This window comes from Mercenaria mercenaria, chromosome 6, assembly GCF_021730395.1.
Source record: "Mercenaria mercenaria strain notata chromosome 6, MADL_Memer_1, whole genome shotgun sequence".
In the NCBI taxonomy this organism is placed as follows: domain Eukaryota; kingdom Metazoa; phylum Mollusca; class Bivalvia; order Venerida; family Veneridae; genus Mercenaria; species Mercenaria mercenaria.
The window spans coordinates 30111908-30134547 of record NC_069366.1 but is presented as its reverse complement, the minus strand read 5'-3'; the positions used below and the strand labels follow the sequence as shown (position 1 = coordinate 30134547).

The following is a 22640-nucleotide window of genomic DNA, read 5'->3' as shown; positions in this document are numbered from 1 at the left end:
AAGAGGACTGTTGCACGTAAAAGCATATATGCCAATGACATTTCTTGTAGGCAATCCGACGTATGTACCAGTTCACTGAGTTTGACTTTCCGATTAGACAGTTCATCATAAAATATGTAAAAATATTACTGGTTTACAACATATAAAACGAACAATATCATACTATTAATTATTAATTAATGCAACAGAAATGAATTAAATTTATGCTATACAACACCCATATTACAGGGGACAATGAATTTTATTTTCTATATCCGTGATTATACATACACTGAACAATGCCTAACGTTTTCTAATTATAAATAGATACGTTATTTTAAAATGATGCAAAGTGATTGATTTATTGGTTATTTTTATTTATTTACTTACTCGTTTCACCTATGTGTTAAACAGTATAATTGAATGTTAAACGGATTTTTTTGGTTAAGCAATCGAACTAACAATGGATAAAACAGGTTAGATGATTTTGCTTTATGTTGTTGTTGTTTTTTTCCAATGTGATATGAATTTTTACTTTAAACTAGATGAACCTTAATAAATCATACTTAAGACTGCTTCTTGGTGAAAAAAGAGTTTTCGAAAAGACGTCACAGATCCGAATTCACCGAAACTTTTCAATTTTCAATATCAAATAATATCTTGCAGTAGGTATGGTTAATTCTTAGGCTGACGCTATTTTTTTGTAGTTGTAGTACATTTATTCAAAGAAGCTGATACCTTGATAAAATTGCACAAATAGAAAAAAAGCAGTATTTTGAAGGTTAGACTCGGTCATGAATAGGGATCCAGGGTTGTACTTCTGGGAGTTCAGTTTGTTATCACAAAAGGTTTCGAACGCACAATTACTTTTGGGTTGAGCACCAAACACCTTACCCAGTCCTCTACTGCACCTTGGAGCTAAGCTATACGAGAAAATTTATAACGAACTATAGTAGAAGCTAGCCTATTACTATTAGAGTAGGTAGAATGTGGCTGTATGGGATGTGTGTGTGTGTGTGTGTGCGTGCGTGATTGCGTGCGTGCGTGCGTTCGTGCGTGCGTGCGTGAATTTGATTAATATTTTTGTTCTTGTTAAAGATAAAATATATCTGTGACGTGCCCAGTATATGTGAGGTAGGTCATGTTTACCTTTTTTCGAAGACATCGCACTAATTCCTTTTTACGGGCTCAGACCAATAGTACATGTTTGCCATAGGATACATTCGATATTAAAATTCATCTTTTTAACAAAAATCACCACTTTAATAAAGGTACATGAATAAAGTCATTCTTTTCGCACTCTGAAATACAACAATAACGCTGAAAAAGTAATAGAGTAACGCCTAATTCATCATTGTATGAGTGAGTGAACAATAAAGACACATTCAGTTAGCGTTTTCTTTTCAATTATTGTCTAGATTTTTTATGTCAAGTCAATACATCATTAAAACCATGTAGTTGTGTCTCAGTATGTGTGTACTTACATATTCTGACACGACGAAACTCTGCAACGGCGTTTTAACCCTTAACCTGCTAAATTTCTAAAATCGACTGGTCCATCATTCAATTTGAGCAATACCACTTATTATTCAAAGGGGATGTCACTGAAAATTTACTGACTGAAAGCGAACAGTGCAGACCATGATCAGCTTGCACGGATGTGCAGGCTGATCTTGGTCTGCACTGCTCGCAAAACCAGAATCACTTGCCGCCAGCAGTTTAGTAATTCTTTAAATTTTACTTTCAGGTTTCGATCGGACGCAGAACAGGACCATTGTTATATTCATAATGTGCTGTCTGCTCACTGAAACTGTCAGTCAGACAGACGTATGCGTTAGGGTACCAGCAAAAACTTCGGACTGTTTACAGTCTTCAGAGGTACGTGTGTTATTCAAGTACACTATATGTAAAGATATCGGCAACTCGTACAGACATTCGGTATTTTCCACTCGATTAAACGTATACGTTTTCATCATTTTCCGGTTGTTATGGAAAATCAATTTCCGTTATGGCCGAAGGATGCCGAAAAATGCCAAATATCATACAACAATACGGAAATTGCCGATTGTCAATATGTGTCCGCCACCTTACAGCAACCAGAATACAACTTTTTGGTCAAGTGGGGGTGGGGGGGGGGGGTGCTCCGTGACCGAGTGGTTGGGCCTCCGTGACCGAGTGGTTAAGGCCGCTGACTTCAAATCACCGATGTGGGTTCGAGCTTCACTCGGGGCGTTGAATTCTTCATGTGAGGAAACTATCCAGCTGGCTTACGAAAGGTCGGTGGTTCTACCCAGGTGCCCCCTCGTGATGAAATCTGGTATTCAGATTTCCAACACAAATTAGAGCCACGAACCAGAGTCCCGCCCTACCGACATTTTTTAAATACAAGCGGGCTTAGGATTAGACAAACGACTTTTACAATGAATGGCTTACTTAAACTAATTTATTTGTCGCATGTAAGATACGTCAGCATTGTATTTTTAGTAATTCTTTAAAGGGAATATCAAATGTCAGATGAAACAGATGAAAATGACATGTACCTAAAATGCAAAACGCTTAATGTCTTTTTTTTTTATTCGCTGAAAAAAAAATATTGCACACACTAACATTTTGTTGGATATCCATCACCTTTTTGCCGTAGGTGCTCTGGCCTCGAATTGATGGCTATTGACACTGCATCTACATAATTCAGGCATGAACTTGTATGCAGTATGGCTTTGTTTTTCAAAACGTGATATTTGATTTTAATTTTCCGAAATATTTACATTTTAGTAATATTAATTGCTGCGGAAAATTAAAAAGAAACTTTAAAAGGTATGGGCCTTGATAAAATTTTTACACTACTTAAGATTTATTATACACTACACGAGTTTGTTAAATATATGAGCCGTGCCATGAGAAAACCAACATAGTGGGTATGCGACCAGCATGGATCCAGACCAGCCTGCGCATCCGCGCAGTCTGGTCAGGCTCCATGCTGTTCGCTTTTAAAGCCTGTTGGAATTGGAGAAACTATTAGCGAACAGCATGGATCCTGACCAGACTGCGCGGATGCGCAGGCTGGTCTGGATCCATGCTGGTCGCATACCCACTATGTTGGTTTTCCCGTGGCACGGCTCATATAAATAGAAATGAATGGATTCCGTATCCTAATTCACTACGGAATGGCATTTGAACTAAATGTGAATAGTTTAGAAATGGTACGGTGACTTTTTTACTTGAATTTGCCTACATGTATCTGTAAAAAGCCACACAATACTTCATTTTCACAATACAAAGTAAGGAACTAAACGAAAAGCCCCAAAAACAGCGTACACTTCATACGATTGAGACATTTCCACTAGTGACAATACAATTCAACATCGTGCGTCTCAAGCTTTTGTTGTTTGGAAATACTAAAAATTTTGTAGCTCAGGTAACTATAATTTGGCAGCCATGGGTTGTACATAATTCGTGTACAGAGGTGTCATGTTGACAAGGTTTGCACCGACATTACCTTGCTTGACATAAGTGTTTAACAGAAACTTATTAGAATAAATTTAGGTGCTCTGTTTATCTATATATTACATTGACCTCTGACAGCCGATTGTAAGTTTGTTTTACGTCACTTCCGCTCAAATTATGTATAACATAATTCAGCATTGTTTTCGAATTACTTTATTCCAAAACAGTCTTAAACAATACAAAATAAATATGACTATTGTCACAAATGTTACAAACTTTATGATATTTTTATATTGCCAGCTAGAATTTAATTTAAGTGCTTTAAAACCTGTCATAATATGTTTATTTACACCTCGTGTGACATCTTTACATCTTAAAGTCTTACAAAAACAAGCTTGTGTCAATCAGGTTTAAGGTATTATAATAAATTATGGTCTGTCCTGCATCAAAATGCATTTGAATATATTACATCGTTGTTAATAAAGCATGTTTGACTCATTGATATTCTAAAACTTTATAGTTCAATAGTTCAAACCACACAACTTTATAGTTCAGTACTTCAAACCACACATGCGCAGTTCTTTTTTTTTTTTGTTGGGTGTAACACCGACACAATTATAGGTCATATGGCGACTTTCCAGTTTTGATGGTGGAGGAAGACCCCAGGTGCCCCTCCGTGCATTATTTCGTCACGAGCGGGTACCTGGGTAGAACCATCGACCTTCCGTAAGCTAGCTAGCTGGATGGCTTCCTCACATGAAGAATTCAACGCCCCGAGTGAGGCTGGAACCCACATCGGTGAGGGGCAAGTGAATGCTTTGCTGAGTGTTGCTACTTATAGCATTTTGTACCAAAGGTCATGACAGCTTGTATTTTAACTACGACGTTCACACCACAGGCATATTACCGGGAACGCTGCTTCAAGACTTGAGAACTCTCTTCCTGAAAAGATGCGACATGATGTGACACAGACTATTTTTAAAATATTTTCAATGTCTTTCTTTGTTTTGGCGGGAAAAGCACGTAACTGGCTCAACAGTCGTCCTCAAACAGATTTTCCCACTTTCCATACACACATTAACTACAGTCTAAAAATAAATGTAACTTAAGAAGAAACCAAAAAGATTAAAAAAAAAACAAACAAGATTTTTTAGAGTCTCACTCTATACTCTGAAACAAATAATAAAAAGGAGTGAAGATTAGCATAGCACTGTTGTAGCACTTAAGAAGAATTTCTTTTTTCTTGGTTATAGTATCAATTGACATGGTTCATTCTTTAAAACGTTATTTGAGCCGCGCCATGAGAAAACCAACATAGTGCGTTTGCGACCAGCATGGATCCAGACCAGCTTGCGCATCCGCGCAGTCTGGTCATGTTCCATGCTGTTCGCTAATGGTCTCTCTAATTGCAATAGGCTTTGAAAGCGAACAGCATGGATCCAGACCAGACTGCGCGGTTGCGCAGGCTGGTCTGGATCCATGCTGGTCACAAACGCACTATGTTGGTTTTCTCATTGTGCGGCTCATTTGAATTCTTCAGCTATATGTAGGCCCTCGATCTTTAAAGTCGGTGCAAAAATTATCGCTTTACACTGTTTTAAGCTTGTAATGATATGCAAATGTGTCCATGCGCCCGAGAAATACTTGTTTATTACTATTAACAGATTCAAAATATGCAGTTAATTAATTAGTGTAAATTTAAATGATTTAACCTTTAAATGAAAAATACATTAACGCCGTTGCTCTTAAATGACAATATTTAAGTGCTAAAAAACATGATTATGAGTTTAATACATCGTGCACTTGTCTCAGCCTGACACTATCCGAATTACAGATGCAAAGTGTTGTTTAACACATGTTTGTGTATATTTTAAGCTTAATTTACTTTGTACTGATTTAGTTAAGATCGGTTGTGAAACAGGTTCTTCAGACTGTATTAGTCGTTCTCAATACCTTGTTCTTGATACCGTCACCAGGGTATGAGAAAAGAGAAGACAATTTCCCTCTTAACGGTGAGCACCACGAAAGACAGCTACTTAACTGAAGAAAATTAATTCCACCAGATGATGTAGTTTGAAATAAACACATACACTACCAGAAGGCAAACCACAGATAAATAAATTTGAAGATAGTTTTGAGTGTAGTTCAGTTGAAGAAAAGTTTTGTGATTTGTTTATTGTCTTATTATTTAGCCAGTTTGAATTTCATTTAAGATACCCAAAAGAGGTAAATGTGTCGGCCGCACTCAACACGGAGGTTGTGGGTTAGGGCCCTACAGGGGTCACGACCACGTCTTCTGATGTGACACCAATTCTGGTTTACCCAGGAAGCCAATTCGAGAGTGGTTCAAATGAGCTTGAAAAACTTTCATTATAACTGAGCTAAAATAAATTAGTATAAACTGAGGTAACCAAAGTGTTTCCTGTTTTATCTTTTTAACAGTATCACCCTGTTCCGAAAGACTCTGTAACACAGTCATGTCTACAGGAGCTGCTTTGGGACTTTACGACAAATCAGAACCTAACAGCCGACGAGGTTGACCATTTTAAACGCATATCTCGTCGATACCTGGACAGTCCATCGTCTTCTCCTTCCGGCTTCAGACAAAGACGAGAATATCGCCAACTGAACGACTTGGAGCGCGAGAAGCTTCATAGGTCATTTCAGATTTTATATGATGTATGTATAACAGAAATTTTCCCAGCATTGTCACGTTTAAAAATGATTATATGTTAAATTTACGCTCTGGTGAAAAGGAACACCTTAAATTGCGATTTTATTCCATGGAAACGTAGAAAAATATGTCCCTTGACAACTTGTGATAGATTATGATAACAATTACTATTGACACTTAAAGGTCCATTATTAAGGGAAAGTGAGTTGGCATTTTTTTTCATAGCCAGTGCATAGACTTCTGCAAGACACTAAATAATGAAGATTGGTAGGTCAAAATTTACAGAAGGTCTTTGGAACTCAAAGAAATGTATGTGTATTATGTTGAAATTTCAATGAATCGACAGAATGACCCCCCCCCCCCCCCCCAGGTCTTTTTAACTTTCTTCATACTTCATAGAAAAATAATTGTACATATACTGCGATTTATTTCGAATTTCTACATACCAACTTTCATTTTCCAATAAAATGAAATAGTTTCTGTGCTTTTTAAAAGAAATTAAAATGTTCACTTTCCTTAGTATTGGACCTTTAAGCTGTTTAAGGTCTTTCATATGAGCCGCGCCATGGGTAAACCAACATGGTGGCTTTGCGACCAGCATGGATCAAGACCAGCCTGCGCATCCGCGCAGTCTGGTTAGGATCCATGCTGTTCGCTAACAGTTTCTTCTCTAATTGCAATAGGCTTTGAAAGCGAACAGCACGGATCCTGACCAGGCTGCGCAGATGCGCAGGCTGGTCTGGATCCATGCTGGTCGCAAACGCACTATGTTGGTTTTCTCATGGCACGGCTCAATTATAGTTTTCACCTACAAGGATGTTTCTGTCTGCATGCTGTTTTGTTTTACTGATTGCATGATTTAAACTTTTTTCTTATGTTTGCATTAGCTACATAAAGAAGTTTCGTAAAATATACTCAAGAAGCCAACTTTACATATTATTTGACTGGAACACTTTTATATGATCTATTGAATGTCCAGGGGTAACTTTTATTAACTAGTTATGCTAGTGTTATTAATCAATCAGTTAATTAGTTAATTAATTAATTAATTTATTCGTTTATTTTTCTTGTATTTGTGCCTTTTTGTCTTTTGAGTGTGCTTCTCTAACGTTATTCTGTATATGTCATTCTGTATCAAAAGCTAACAAGAACCTGTGCTGTCTTGTTTATTTATTAGACTTGTAAGGCTTAACTTGCTTGACTTGCTTGACCAAGATGTAAAGTTTTCCGAGCCATTTGCTACAACCTTGAATAAAAGTTTGTAATAAAAACATATAACCGTTTAGATGGCCCGTTTTTGGAAAATGACTTGAAGTTCGTTTTTGTTATCAGTAGAATAAGTTGTAGTATAGGAACTTAATTTGAACTGTATACTATTACCTAAGTATTAGGAAAATTGGTATGCTGTTTGATGGAACCATTTGGTCCGAGAGCTCACGGACTTTTATTGCAACAATTGAGGCCAAAAGAAGTTTATACATTTTTGGAAACACTATTTCATATCCTCCATGAAAACCCATTTCTTAAGTGTCAAAGCCGTGCCTATCTATATTTTGTTCACTTATGTTTGTGATATGGGAGGTTAAACTCACTTGTAAAAATTTAGGGGGTAGGGTAAAGTTTAAGTTTACCAATTTTTTCACTGTTTAATTACAGTAGCTATTTGATTGTCAGTAAATGTATATATGTCAACCAATGTCAGCAAAAAGAAATTCATCAAAAAGGAATGAAGGGTAAACTTGATATTTAAGGTCAAAGGTCAAATTTATGTAAAAATCACAAAAATTGGCATATTTGAAATTTATTTTTATTCTTAAAAATTAGTTTGTTATCATAAGTCACTCAGTTTTACTTATGTAATGTGTTTATATCAGCCAAAGTCAGAAATGCAAATCTTGTTGCAAAACGTCAAAGTCAATCCTGATAATTGAAGGTCAAAGTTCATTTTCATGCAAAAAATGTGAAAAATGTTACCTTTACTTTTTTAATCTGTTTAATATGTATTCGCATTATTAGTCACCGAAGTTAATTTGATTAAATGTCTGCATGTCAGGCAAAGTCAGCAGTGCAGATGTAACCCCAAAACTGCCAAGGGTAAAGCTATATCAAAGGTCAAAGGTCAAATTTGAGTGAAACTTTGCATGGATAGCTTCCTGTTTGAAATATAAATGCTATTCCTAATCATTATTAGTAATTGCTCGTGATTTATTTTAATGTATATGTGTCCCACAATGTCAGTAATAAAGAAATCATCTGAAATCAGAAAAGTTCAAATGTGATATAAAGGGTCAAAGGTCATTTTCATGTAAAAGGAAGAAAAAAAATGGCTCTTTAACTTTTCTTCTTGTTGATAATATTTTGTCGATATTAGTCAACGATATCAGTTCATTTAATGTATAAATGTTAGGCGATGTCTAGTATGCACATACAATTTCAAAACATTCAAGGTCAACCATAATTTCAAAGGTCAAAGGTCAAAAAAGTGAATAAAATGTTGCAATAATATCACCTGTTTGTAATATTTTTTTATGGTTTAAAAGTATTTGTTTTGTCATTTTAGTAACTGATCGTTTTTCATTTTACTGTATATATGTCAGACGATGTCATGGAAGAGAAAATAAGTCAAGGTCGAACCTGGTATTAAAGGTCAGGGGTCATTTTTATGTAAAAGATCAATTTGTAGCATACTTACTCATTACTTTGTTCAAAAATAATATTTCTTGTTAGAATTTTCTGTTGCAATTTATTTTAATGTGACATGTAAAGCAAGGTCAGGAATGTAGGTCTTATCCAAATAAGGCAAAGCAAAACCTATTCCCAAAGGTCAAAGGTCAAATTTGCGTGAAAATTAGCCAGAAAAAATAAAACAGTATTTTTGCAACGATTTTTCATTATTTTTTAGGGTATTTAAAAACTATTAACTAATTATTATTCATTTTAATGTATTTATAACATATGATATCATTCTTGAAATAATAATGAAAAATTAGTCAAGGTCAAATCTGACATTAAAGGTCAAAGAAGAGGGCCTTAAAAAACTCGCCACTATGAAAAAAAAACTGGCTTGAACAGGTTGGGGAGTGAATGCAAAGTTCCTCTGCAAGTCTACACAGGCAACGTACGATACATTGCATAGTACGCATCAACCTCATTGGTACCTGCTTCCAAAACCAGTAAAGATAAACTGGACAAGGTTAAATTTCAGGTTTGAGGGGCAATGAAAACAACTCAAATAAAATGAATCGAAAAGACAGCCAACCCTGAACAATTAGAGACAAGACGAGAGTAAAAAGCTTTTGACCGTGCATAGAAGGCAAAGAGACTACCATCCCACCCACTCCACTCAAAATTCGACAGCAGAACCAAGAACAAACTGATAAGACAGAGTCTTATCCACATCGTCAAAAACTGCAAAAATAGAAAGCAGCAGCACTGGACACAGAGGCAGAGCCGCTCGAGCCGAATGAGTGGTTTCCCAGACAATGTGCTCCCAAGATCACATTTGAGGTGCCAGGAGTAGAAGAAAAGGGAAAGCAAAATCAGGCTAACCAACAATCTCTTACGCTAGAAATGATCAATAACCGCTATCCAGCACACTCCTGCATCCAAGAATATAGCAATGGATCAGTGAAAAAAAAGCAGTTCAGAAAGCTTGGGGTGGTGCCTACATCAAATTTTCAGACAGCTCCTCCTTCATACTCTCTCATTCAGTCGGCAAGAGATCCTCCAACTACAGATCCAGATGCAAGCCCTCACATCAGCGACACTGGAACAGTATGAGCGAGGAGAAAAGGGACAATATATTCCTAACAGACCCCAAGTCAGCTCTTCAGGCTCTCTCAGCAGATCCATCAGACAACTTAATCAGACAGCTGTTGAAAAACATCAGTCTCCTGCCTGAGAACAACAATGTAGCATTTCGATAGATTGCTGCACATATGGGCATAGCTGGAAATGAAGCTTAGCACAATCTTGCAAAGAAAGAAACCAGATAAATACACCCCAAACCTCAAACTTCATACAGAGAAGCTCAGACTCTGTGGAAGAACAGCTTTGCGTCAGACTTGAAGAACATAAATGGAGGTTACCCGCCAAATCATTACTATCTACACAAGCTAAACAGCCAATTAGAGAAAGCTAAATGTCAGTGCGGATCAGAGGAACAAACACCGTTTCACATTCTGCAGAGTTGTTCCTATCTGGAAGAAGCACGCCAGAAAGTTTGGCCAACAGACATCCCATTTGAGACCAAGCCGTGAAGAGATATCAGCGACCTGCAGAATACGATGCAGTTCATTGCCGCATCTAATCATAAGATATAAAACGGCCATAAGAAGATGGAAGGCAGTAAGGAAGTAAAGGCTAACTTTAAAATGAATTAACATCAAGCTATAACAAGATATGTTTGAACAAAGAAATAAAATAACAATGCTATCTCTTGTATTTATTACCCGAAAATGAATTTTAAACTTTAACTTCAGGACTGATCTAGACCCATGTCTTATGATATCTCCATTGTAGACATTTACCCATATATAGATAATGTATATACATATATGAAACTTCAAGGTATAACCATAAAATATTAATATTAATAATGACAAAATACTTTTAAACAATGAAAAGTATTGCAAAAATACTATTTTTTGCGATCTTTCACGCAAATTTCACCTTTTACCTTTGATATAAGCTTTAACAATCACTGTTTTTGAAATTAGATCTGCATTGTTGACATTGATTTACAAATAAACATAAGACAAAATTGCTTTCAATGAACAAAATGACAATATTATTTGTAACGAAGAAGTTATTAAAAATGCTGTATTTTGAATTTTTACATGAAATGACGTTTGACCTTTAATGTCAGGTTTGACCTTGACATACTTTTCATTATTATTTCAACAGTGATATTGTCAGTTGTATATATTTGAAAATGAATACTGATCAGTTTTACTAATAGTGACAGAAATAACCTACACAATAAAGAATCGAAGCCTTGAAATGTCTGATGGTTGCGGGTTTTTGGTAGATTTATTTTCTGTTTAAAATGCCAGTCTATGAATATACATGAATGAGAAACGAATACAAATTTAATGTGCATCATATCTAAGATGAACGCTGCCTGACCCAGCTTGTGATTTAACCATGGGCTGGAATACCTTATCATTGATAGATCTTATATAATCTAAATGGTTAGTGTGAGTGGATACAGGTTGAATAAGAATTGCTTGTTCATTGATAATTCATCCGCACTGTGCATGAATGGGACTATTTTGTGTAGCACATGAACATCCTTTGGATTTGATTTCTGAATAGAATAAAGATGCTATGATAGTCAGAAATACACTTTAACTTCGGTAGCGGGATAAACCCGCAACCAAAAATCATTGCAAAATTCTTGTTATTTTGCGAATTCTTACACAAATTTGACCTTTGACCTTTGATAATAGGTTTGCCTTTTACTTATAAGGATTAGACCTACATTGCTAACCTTGCTTGACATGTATACATTAAAGTAAATTGCTAACAGTGAATTATAACAACAAGCTATTTTTGATTAAAGTAATGAGTAAGTATGTAAAGGTTGTGATTTTTTTATACAAAAGTGACCCCTGGCCTCCAATACCAGGTTTGACCTTGACTTATTTTCTCTTCTATGACATCGTCTGACATATATACAGTAAAATGAACAACGATCAGTTACTAAAATGACGAAACAAATACTTTTAAACAATAAAAATTATTACAAATAGGTGATATCTTTGCAACATTTTACTCACTTCTTTGACCTTTGACCTTTGATATTATGGTTGACCTTGAATGTTTTGAAATTGTATGTGCATACTAGACATCGCCTAACATTTATACATTAAATGAACTGATATCGTTGACCAATATCTACAAAATGTTATCAACAAGAAGAAAGTTAAAGAGCCATTTTTTTTCTTGCTTTTAAATGAAAATGACCTTTGACACTTTATATCACATTTGAACTTTTCTGATTTCAAATGATATCTTTATTACTGACATTGTGGGACATATATACATTAAAATAAATCACGAGCAATTACTAATAATGATTAGGAACAGCATTTATATTTCAAACAGGAAGCTATTCATGCAAGTTTTCACTCAAATTTGACCTTTGACCTTTGATATAAGCTTTACCCTTGGCAGTTTTCGGGTTACATCTGCACTGCTGACTTTGCCTGACATGCAGACATTTAATTAAATTAACTTCGGTGACTTATAATGCGAATACATATTAAACAGATTAAAAAAGTAAAGGTAACATTTTTCACGTTTTTGCATGAAAATGAACTTTGACCTTTAATTATCAGAGTTGACTTTGACGTTTTGCAACAAGATTTGCATTTCTGACTTTGGCTGATATAAACACATTACATAAGTAAAACTGAGTAACTTATGTTAACAAACTAATTTTTAAGAATAAAAATAAATTTCAAATATGCCAATTTTTGTGATTTGTACATAAATTTGACCTTTGACCTTAAATATCAAGTTTGCCCTTCATTCCTTTTTGATGAATTTCTTTTTGCTGATATTGGTTGACATATATACATTTACTGACAATCAAATAGCTACTGTAATTAAACAGTGAAAAAATTGGTAAACTTAAACTTTACCCTACCCCCTAAATTTTTACAAGTGAGTTTAACCTCCCATATCACAAACATAAGTGAACAAAATATAGATAGGCACGGCTTTGACACTTAAGAAATGGGTTTTCATGGAGGATATGAAATAGTGTTTCCAAAAATGTATAAACTTCTTTTGGCCTCAATTGTTGCAATAAAAGTCCGTGAGCTCTCGGACCAATTCAATCAAAGTAATGTTACGAGACACGACTTTTACTTCTTTATCCAGTCTTTAAAATGAATTTCATATTTGTGTGAAAGTGTACCAGATATTTCAAGCAACATGTTTATAATATCTAATACAAGACATCAAAATGTTGTTTTTCCGTATACTACAGGAAGGAACAATTCACCGCTATGGCAAGCTTTACGGACTAGCCTATACCACCGTTCGTAAGAGCCCGGCTTTTCTTGGTTTTCAGCGTGTATTCCTGCTAGCGTACGTATGTTCCTACCACGTTACATTTTTTTATTATTTATGGATATCCTGTAGAGTGCATTCTTAGACTGGATGGAAACTGTTTAATTAGGATTCATTTATTATCACTTAGCCTGTGTTCCATCCAAGTTGCATTATTGGTTTGATTGACTGCAGGTTTTGTAACACTTAGCCTTGTTGTAGACAGTGAAATCAGTCCCATATCCTTTTTGACGTGTCCGAGTTTAGCATTCTTTTATAATTAACATTCACTTTTTAAAGGTTCATGCATAGGCCGAGTATTTTTTAAAACAGATTATGTACTGAACAGATCTGAGAAACTTTGAACTTGATCTGCTGTTTCATTACGTGTCTTTTTATTTCTTACAGTTTTGAAGAAGAGCTTCGACGAATAGACAATACGGTTAGCCTTCCATATTGGGATTTTACAATAGATACCGAAATGGACAACCCAGTGAACTCGATACTTTGGTCACGCAAATATTTCGGTAATGGAAATGGCCGAGTAAAGACAGGAGATTTCCGTGACTGGCGTACTCCAAAAGGCTATATACAACGACGTTACGGCGAAAGTAATTACGGAAAACTGATGAGCCGTGATGTTGTAAAGACAATTGTATACAAATGCAAGACAAAGGTAGGGAGAGTTTCATTGTCTGTTACAAAAATAAACATCTTTTAAAATATTAATGAATTTTTTGAGAGATTGCGTCTCAGGCATCGATGATATTAAATTGTGTTAAACAAAGGTAAAATGAAAACAAAATGTTTTATATACACTAACGATCTGACGTCATTAGCGAAACTATCAACAAATGGCGTCGTTCTTTTTTCTGTGAACGGCGTCAGGTCGGGTAATTAAAGTATCGCCCTTCATAGTATTGCACCAATGTTTCTCATACCCAAATAAACGTTATTTTTATTCTATACAAAATACAAAGCGAATGTAAACTTACCTGTCTGAAAGCATAAGAAATAACGCTCATACCGTAAAAATGAAAACAAAAGGTCATATTGGTTTATTTATTCAGTAAAAGGTTCTCAACTTTTTATTAAAAAAACAAACAACATTGACATCCTTATCCTTCGAATTTCAGTAAAATGATTTGCTTCAATATTTTTTTAAATGATGTCTAAAAGATTTCATATTTTTTATCTTTCAAACTTCCATACTGACACAGTTATATGATCTCTGCATTATCTCATAGTCTCATTAACATGCCACAAAAAATATAAATTCATTTTTATTATATCTTACCTGTTGTAATAATCAGTTTAAGTATTACAAGTCTAGAATAAAGAAATCGAACAAAGAAGTGATTAACTTCCTTGTATATACTTTTATTGCTGCAATTTATTTCCTTCAACATATGTCGTGCAATGACCGTTGCAGTTTTCATTTTGACAGATGTCATTGTCGAACAAACCAAGCTTATTACGTTTATTACTTTTTTATTGTAACTACCTGTGAGGGTTGAATGTGATATTGTTAACCTGACCTACAAATCTAGTTTGAATTGTCTGTAATTAGTTAACTTTTGCCACCAAGAAGAAAGACATTTTATCCATTCTCCTAGTTCACAACAACCGTTCATATTGATACCTTCTGTGCAGGAAAAGAAGAAAAAACATTGAAACTATTTCATAATGCCTCAGCGCCAGCACATGGTCTTGAAGATTCATGTATCAAAAAGGTTACTGTGAACAAATGTAGCCAACTTGCTTCTTTTAACAGTCATGGTAAAACTGACGATGTTTTTATCTTTTTTTTTTCAGGACGTTACCTATCCTGTTAGGTCTGAAAGTGAAGAAATATTCGTACTAGAATATCATCATAATGGAATTTTAAATTGGCTTGGAGGCTCTGCTGCGGACGCAAAGACGGCGGCGTATGACCCTGTGTTTTATATGTTATCAGCTTGCACGGACTTCATCTGGGAAATATTTAGGAAAATTCAGCTGACCGAATGTAATATTAATCCATCAATGGATTATCCAACTAATACAAAGGCACACAAGCAAGGAGCTTTTGATAAAATGCCTGGATTCTCACAATTTTCTAACGTTCACGGATATTCGAACTACTGGTCAACGTTTTGGTACAATTATACTCTAGCTCAAGGATGTCCGAACTGTAACTCGAAATACCAATGGTGCTCCACCAAAGTCGATCGTTGTATATCTCATTCTAGACGAACTGATTATAATGTTGGCAGGAATGTTGTTTCGGCAAATGAAGCCTTTGAGCCTGACACTGAATATGTGCCACATAGAGTTGAAATTCCTTTTATGCCGTCGCCATTAAACGATGGAAGGACAATGGCCTCAGCTAAACTTGACGCGAGAAAAGCCGTCACTAGACGACGCTCTTCGAACAAACAACAACGAAACCTCTTCGTTTTAAGTGCACTGGGTCGATCTTCCTTGATATCGGACTCATTAAGTGCTAATGATTAATTAATGAACTCGCATAGATACTATGTACCTCTTACATCGACTCATATATAATATACGAATACATTTTCTTTGATGAATATATAAGGCTGATACATACCAATACCCGTGAATCTTTTGACCAAAAAGGTTTAGCATTCGAGGGATCAGAAAGCTTCTTGATTGGCGGCGATTTTCTACATACATCGTGTTGTCACTTGAGACACGTGGTTTTGCCCGAAGTTGCCAATTGAAAACGTTCTTTGTAACACCTGCGTTTAGCTTACAAAAATTAAAACCAATCAGACAATGCCTGCTATCTCAAATATTAAATATTGAGAAAGGAATACAAAATCATTCTTAATCCACCAGTTTGCACTTACATTGAATACTTGTGCATATGCTGTTATCCTGTCTTCTTATATATGGTTAAATTGATTGAATACTTGTGCATATGCTGTTATCCTGTCTTCTTATATATGGTTAAATTGATTGAATACTTGTGCATATGCTGTTATCCTGTCTTCTTATATATGGTTAAATGGATTGAATACTCGTGCATGTGCTGTTATCCTGTCTTCTTATATATGGCTAAATGGATTGAATACTCGTGCATATGCTGTTATCCTGTCTTCTTATATATGGCTAAATGGATTGAATACTCGTGCATGTGCTGTTATCCTGTCTTCTTATATATGGCTAAATGGATTGAATACTCGTGCAAATGATGTTATCCTGTCTTCTTATATATGGTTAAATGGATTGAATACTCGTGCAAATGATGTTATCCTGTCTTCTTATATATGGCTAAATGGATTGAATACTCGTGCAAATGATGTTATCCTGTCTTCTTATATATGGTTAAATGGATTGAATACTCGTGCAAATGCTGTTATCCTGTCTTCTTATATATGGTTAAATGGATTGAATACTCGTGCATGTGCTGTTATCCTGTCTTCTTATAATGGTTAATGGATTGAATACTCGGCATATGCTGTTATCCATTCTTTTATAGATGGCTAAATTGGATTGAATACTCGTGCATGTGCTGTTATCCTGTCTTCTTATATATGGCTAAATGGATTGAATACTCGTGCATGTGCTGTTATCCTGTCTTCTTATATATGGCTAAATGGATTGAATACTCGTGCATGTGCTGTTATCCTGTCTTCTTATATATGGTTAAATGGATTGAATACTCGTGCATATGCTGTTATCCTGTCTTCTTATATATGGCTAAATGGATTGAATACTCGTGCAAATGATGTTATCCTGTCTTCTTATATATGGCTAAATGGATTGAATACTCGTGCATATGCTGTTATCCTGTCTTCTTATATATGGTTAAATGGATTGAATACTCGTGCATATGCTGTTATCCTGTCTTCTTATATATGGTTAAATGGATTGAATACTCGTACATATGCTGTTATCCTGTCTTCTTATATATGGTTAAATGGATTGAATACTCGTGCATATGCTGTTATCCTGTCTTCTTATATATGGCTAAATGGATTGAATACTCGTGCAAATGATGTTATCCTGTCTTCTTATATATGGCTAAATGGATTGAATACTCGTGCATATGCTGTTATCCTGTCTTCTTATATATGGTTAAATGGATTGAATACTCGTGCATATGCTGTTATCCTGTCTTCTTATATATGGTTAAATGGATTGAATACTCGTGCATATGCTGTTATCCTGTCTTCTTATATATAGTTAAATTGAGCTTTACGTACTGTTCCTCATTACGTATGTAATGGGTTCACCTGGTATGGATAACTTTATCTGCACCATCGTGTATGTTTGAATCAACATGATTCAGCCGGTTGAATACTACTTTTTTGTCTTTGATAATTCTAACACGGTAGCTAGCTCATTGTTTTGTTTGTCTTCGTTTCCTATTTTTATTATTTACTTTGTCGATGTATTGTTGCTTTATTAATTTGATTGTTAAGGGTGTATGCCTTCTTTATAAGATCACTAAGTCGAACACCGTTTTCAAGACGCGGGAAGGTATCACTACTATCACAGAGCTTCTGTTTGATAACAGTATATAGTAGCTTGTTTCCAGTACTGATGGCAATACCTTGAATGTAACCCGAGTATGCTTGTCGACAAAGCTTTCATGTCTTCTGCATTCCAATTCGACTAAGCCATTTTTTTATTTTGTTTGTTTTAATTCAACGCCGTTTTTCATCACTATTTCAGTTATGTAACGGTGGGCAGTTAACCGAACCACTGTTCCTGGATTATGTACCAGTACAAACCTGTTCTCCGCAAGTAACTGCCTACTTCCTCACAGGAAACAGAGCTTATGGCCTCTTCTAACTGCGTGACGTGTGCTTTATCTTCCTGGAAGAGGTATTCTTGGAGGGTGTCAATTCTTCTATGGAGCAACTGACGCAGAAAGTTGGCCAAAGAGTGTTTACATCTGGGTTAGTCTTATTGTCAGTAATGAATAAAGACCTTTTCACGCAACTACTCTTAGATTAGTAAGTTAAGGAAAATGACAGGCGCAAGATTCAATAGTACAAATTATGTTTCAAAATGCACAATAAACATTGTCGAACTCCATAATTAAGTAAATTTATGTTCTCTTAAGGTTTCGATGGAGGCCTTGAGAAACAAAAATCAAACAACAACAAATCATAGAAAGAAAGAGTGGTTTGACATGAAAATTGAACAGCATGTAAAACATGTATATTACTTTACGAAACAAGTGTCAGTATACTGATATAAACATTGAATTCCGGAAAAGGGCTGCCTAAAGGGGCTCCACTTCCGGACAGTTAAACGCCTTTAAAAACTCACTATTTTCAAAGAACAGTTACACATGTTCGTTTTGATGCATTTGCAATAGCGTGCGAGTGGTGAAATTTTGCATAACAAGGTGGAACACAGTTTTCAGCAATTGTTTATCATTATTTCTTTACATATGGCATTCATTTTCAAAGGGAGACAACTGTTCCCGATTATTTTAAGTACAAATGGCATTCATTTTCAAAGGGAAACAACTTTTTCCGATTATTTTAAGTAATCTTTGAGAAAAAGTTGTCTCCCTTTGAAAATGAATGCCATTTGTAAAGAAAAAAAGATAAACAATTGCTGAAAACTATGTTCCACCTTGTTACGTGAAATTTCACCACTCGCACGCTATTGCAAATGCATCAAAACAAACATGTGTAACAGTCCTTTGAAAATGGTGAGTTTTTAAAGGCGTTTAACTGGCCGGAAGTGGAGCCCCTTTAGGCAGCCCTTTTCCGGAATTCAATGTTTATATCAGTATACTGACACTTGTTTCGTAAAGTAATATACATGTTTTACATGCTGTTCAATTTTCATGTCAAACAACTCTTTCTTTCTATGATTTGTTGTTGTTTGATTTTTGTTTCTCAAGGCCTCCATCGAAACCTTAAGAAATAAATACTTTTAATTTTAGTGGTTATTGTCTTGCTTAACATAACGCCTCACTGCTTATCCACACCTGTATTTGTATTTATAGCCGTATCACTTTAAATACTAGTCTGACAAGTTTTAATCCCACGGGTTTTTCATGGGCAAATTTAGTGTAGTGACAAGTACATTCTTTATCTGAAATCCGTAGAGGACAGATCGTTTACAAAAATTTCCTCCCACCCTTCCCATTACCGTATCTTTGTTGTTTTAACATATTTATGCCGTCAAATTTAATTTATTTCAGGGCCTTAGACCACGATAATCCGTAAATAGCCAATCGCAAAGCAGACTTGTACCCGTCTGTATTTCATATACAACAGTAGCGTTGTATATGTATAGGATAGACAACGAGTGCCGTTGTCTAGACAACGAGCAAAGCGAGTTGTATATATCCCGTAGACAACGGCACTCGTTGTCTATCCGACTTAGACCACGTGACATAAAAACTGCAATTATTGAAAACTCTCCCACGCGTTCTATAGAAATAAGGATTAACGTGTTTTTATGTGTAATATCATCTTTGTACCGTTAGGGCTTAATTGTCAGTGGGGCACATGAAAGAATGCAGGTGTAAAAATTCAGTTTTACTCAAATACCGGATTTACTAAGATTTAACGTTCATTAACACTTTGAGTCATTTATTTGCAATCACAAAATTAATGCTAAACAGTTAAATATGGATTTCTCAAAAATACTCAAAATTGGACTGCATGCTGAACAGTTAGTTTTTGTGAGGAGTTTGCATGTTGGCGAAACACGATGACAGATACGTTGATTCGTTGATTCATGAAGATAGCCAGGTTATTTATTTATTTATTTATTTATTTATTTAGTTAGTTATTTTTTTATTTTTTTACTTTGTTTATCAGGATATAGTTAGTGCGTAGATACTCGTAGGACTACGAATACCTTTTACTATATCGTGCTCTTCTTGTAAGAATGATGTAGTTGTTTTACTTTCTAACTGGGCCAAGTTGTTCGAAACTTTAACGGGCTGTAATTTAGTTTAGTTTATTTTATACTAATTTGTTTTAGCTCGATTGTGATGAAAGCTTTAACTGTTTAAGCTTATTGTAACCACTCTCGAGTCCGTTTCCTATGAAAACTAGTACTGGGGTCATATGAGAAGTCATTGTCGTGACCCCAATGATGCTCGAACCCACGACCACTGCATTAAGCTGTTAAACTAACCGCCTGTTAAATTCCTATTTATGATACTAGTCTTGGTGGGTGGGAAACACTAGTATGATGTTTTAATTTTACTGTAAAGATGGTTTAGTGTTTATAATCCTTAACAAGTACATTTGATTTTCTAAGTTTTCTAAACTGTCGAAATCTACTACCGTTAACGCAATCGCCTGTAAAAGTTTCGAACAACTGGATCCAGTTGATTGCAAATGTGAGGATCGTGCTGACATGTCTTTTTTATAACAAGTGAACATAAAAAGTTACAACTGCTGGAAACGTTTCAGTGAATGTGTAAATTACGTTTTTACCCAGTTGGTTCTACACTACAAATATGTAGTTTATTGTAATTCAATTTTATTGATATCTAATAACATGGGGTCATTTTTACGATATTAATATTTAGACGTTGTCAACTGAATTTACCTCCAAGTCAGTCTTATTTTTTATCCCATTGATAACTGGTGAGAATATTGCAAGGTCATTTAACTCCGGCGTTAGCCTGTATTGTTAGATGGTAAACTGACACGAAATTCACGCGTTTTTTGCCCAAGTTTCCCCCGATATATATACAACGCTACTGTTGTATATGAAATATAGACGGGTACAAGTCTGCTTTGCGATTGGCTATTTACGGATTATCGTGGTCTAAATATCGGGGGAAACTTGGGCAAAAAACGCGTGAATTTCGTTCCAATTTACCATCTTACAATACAGGCCAACGCCGGAGTTAAATGACCTTGCAATATTCTCACCAGTTATCAATGGGATAAAAAATAAGACTGACTTGGAGGTAAATTCAGTTGACAACGTCTAAATATTAATATTGTAAAAATGACCCCATGTTATTAGATATCAATAAAAATGAATTACAATAAACTACATATTTGTAGTGTAGAACCAACTGGGTAAAAACGTAATTTACACATTCACTGAAATGTTTCCAACAGTTGTAATTTTTTGTGTTCACTTGTTATAAAAAAGACATGTCAGCACGATCCTTACATTTGCAATCAACTGGATCCAGTTGTTCGAAACTTTAACAGGCGATTGAGTTAACGGTCGATTGACTTTATCAGTAGATTTCAACAGTTTAGAAAACTTAGAAAATCAAATGCACTTGTTAAGGAATATAAACACTAAACCATCTTTACAGTAAAGTAAAAACATCATACTAGTGTTTCCCACCCACCAAGACTAGTATCATAAATAGAAATTTAACAGGCGGTTAGTTTAACAGCTTAATGCAGTGGTCGTGGGTTCGAGCATCATTGGGGTCACGACCATGACTTTTCATATGACCCCAGTACTAGTTTTCATAGGAAACGGACTCGAGAGTGGTTACAATAAGCTTAAACAGTTAAAGCTTTCATCAAAATCGAGCTAAAACAAATTAGTATAAACTAAACTAAACTAAGTTTCGAACAACTTGGCCCAGTTAGAAAGTAAAACAACTACATCATTCTTACAAGAAGGGCGCGATATAGTAAAAGGTATTCGTAGTCCTACGAGCATCTACGCACTAACTATATCCTGATAAACAAAGTAAACAAATAAAAAAAGAACTAACTAAATAAATAAATAAATAACCTGGCTATCTTCTTGAATCAACGAATCAACTTATCTGTCATCGTGTTTCGCCAACATGCAAACTCCTCACAAAAACTAATTGTTCAGCATGCAGTCCAATTTTGAGTATTTTTGAGAAATCCATATTTAACTGTTTAGCATTAATTTTGTGACTGCAAATGACTCAAAGTGTTAATGAACGTTAAATCTTAGTAAATCCGGTATTTGAGTAAAACTGAATTTATACAAATAACCTGCATTCTTTCATATGCCCTACTGACAATTAAGCGCTAACGGTACAAAGATGATATCACTCTTATAAAAACACGTTAATCCTAATTTCTATAGAACGCGTGGGAGAGTTTTCAATAATTGCAGTTTTTATGTCACGTGGTCTAAGTCGGATAGACAACGAGTGCCGTTGTCTACGGGATATATACAACTCGCTTTGCTCGTTGTATATATCCCGTAGACAACGGCACTCGTTGTCTATCCTATACATAATGGTGTACCATACTGCTGAGCCCTGCTACAAATGTACTGCTGCACCAAACATATCACGCCGCTTCGGTAATCTACGTTATATTGGTGAACAAACTCTTTACATTGTGCCAGTGTAAACTCAGTTGTGCTAGTATGCTTCTGTTGGTACATTTAATCATCATGGAACAATACGGTTGAATGGAACCGACTTGATTTTAAACTGCATATAGTCATTTATAAACATTTCGAATGTTACTATCTTTTTTCTTTTTTTTTTTCTTTTATTTGTACTTTATGGTTCTTTCTTGTTTTT

At 35.2% G+C, this 22640-nt stretch overlaps 1 protein-coding gene across 1 annotated transcript; it reads left to right on the top strand.

Moving 5' to 3' along the window:
• Positions 1–207: 207 nt before the first annotated feature.
• Positions 208–16134, top strand: LOC123550227 (putative tyrosinase-like protein tyr-3). The gene is made up of 6 exons (XM_045338657.2): positions 208–455; positions 1727–1857; positions 5866–6102; positions 13095–13195; positions 13565–13832; positions 14972–16134. The coding sequence occupies exons 1-6, from the start codon at positions 443–445 to the stop codon at positions 15650–15652; spliced, it is 1431 nt and encodes a 476-aa protein (XP_045194592.2). The 5' UTR covers positions 208–442; the 3' UTR covers positions 15653–16134.
• The last annotated feature ends 6506 nt before the right edge of the window (positions 16135–22640 follow it).

What these genes read in the sequence shown, in the direction of transcription:
- LOC123550227 (XM_045338657.2), top strand. An exon ending in ACTGTTTACAGTCTTCAGAG is followed by an intron (nt 1,858 to 5,865) that starts GTACGTGTGTTA and finishes TCTTTTTAACAG; the next exon opens with TATCACCCTGTTCCGAAAGA. An exon ending in CAGCGTGTATTCCTGCTAGC is followed by an intron (nt 13,196 to 13,564) that starts GTACGTATGTTC and finishes TATTTCTTACAG; the next exon opens with TTTTGAAGAAGAGCTTCGAC.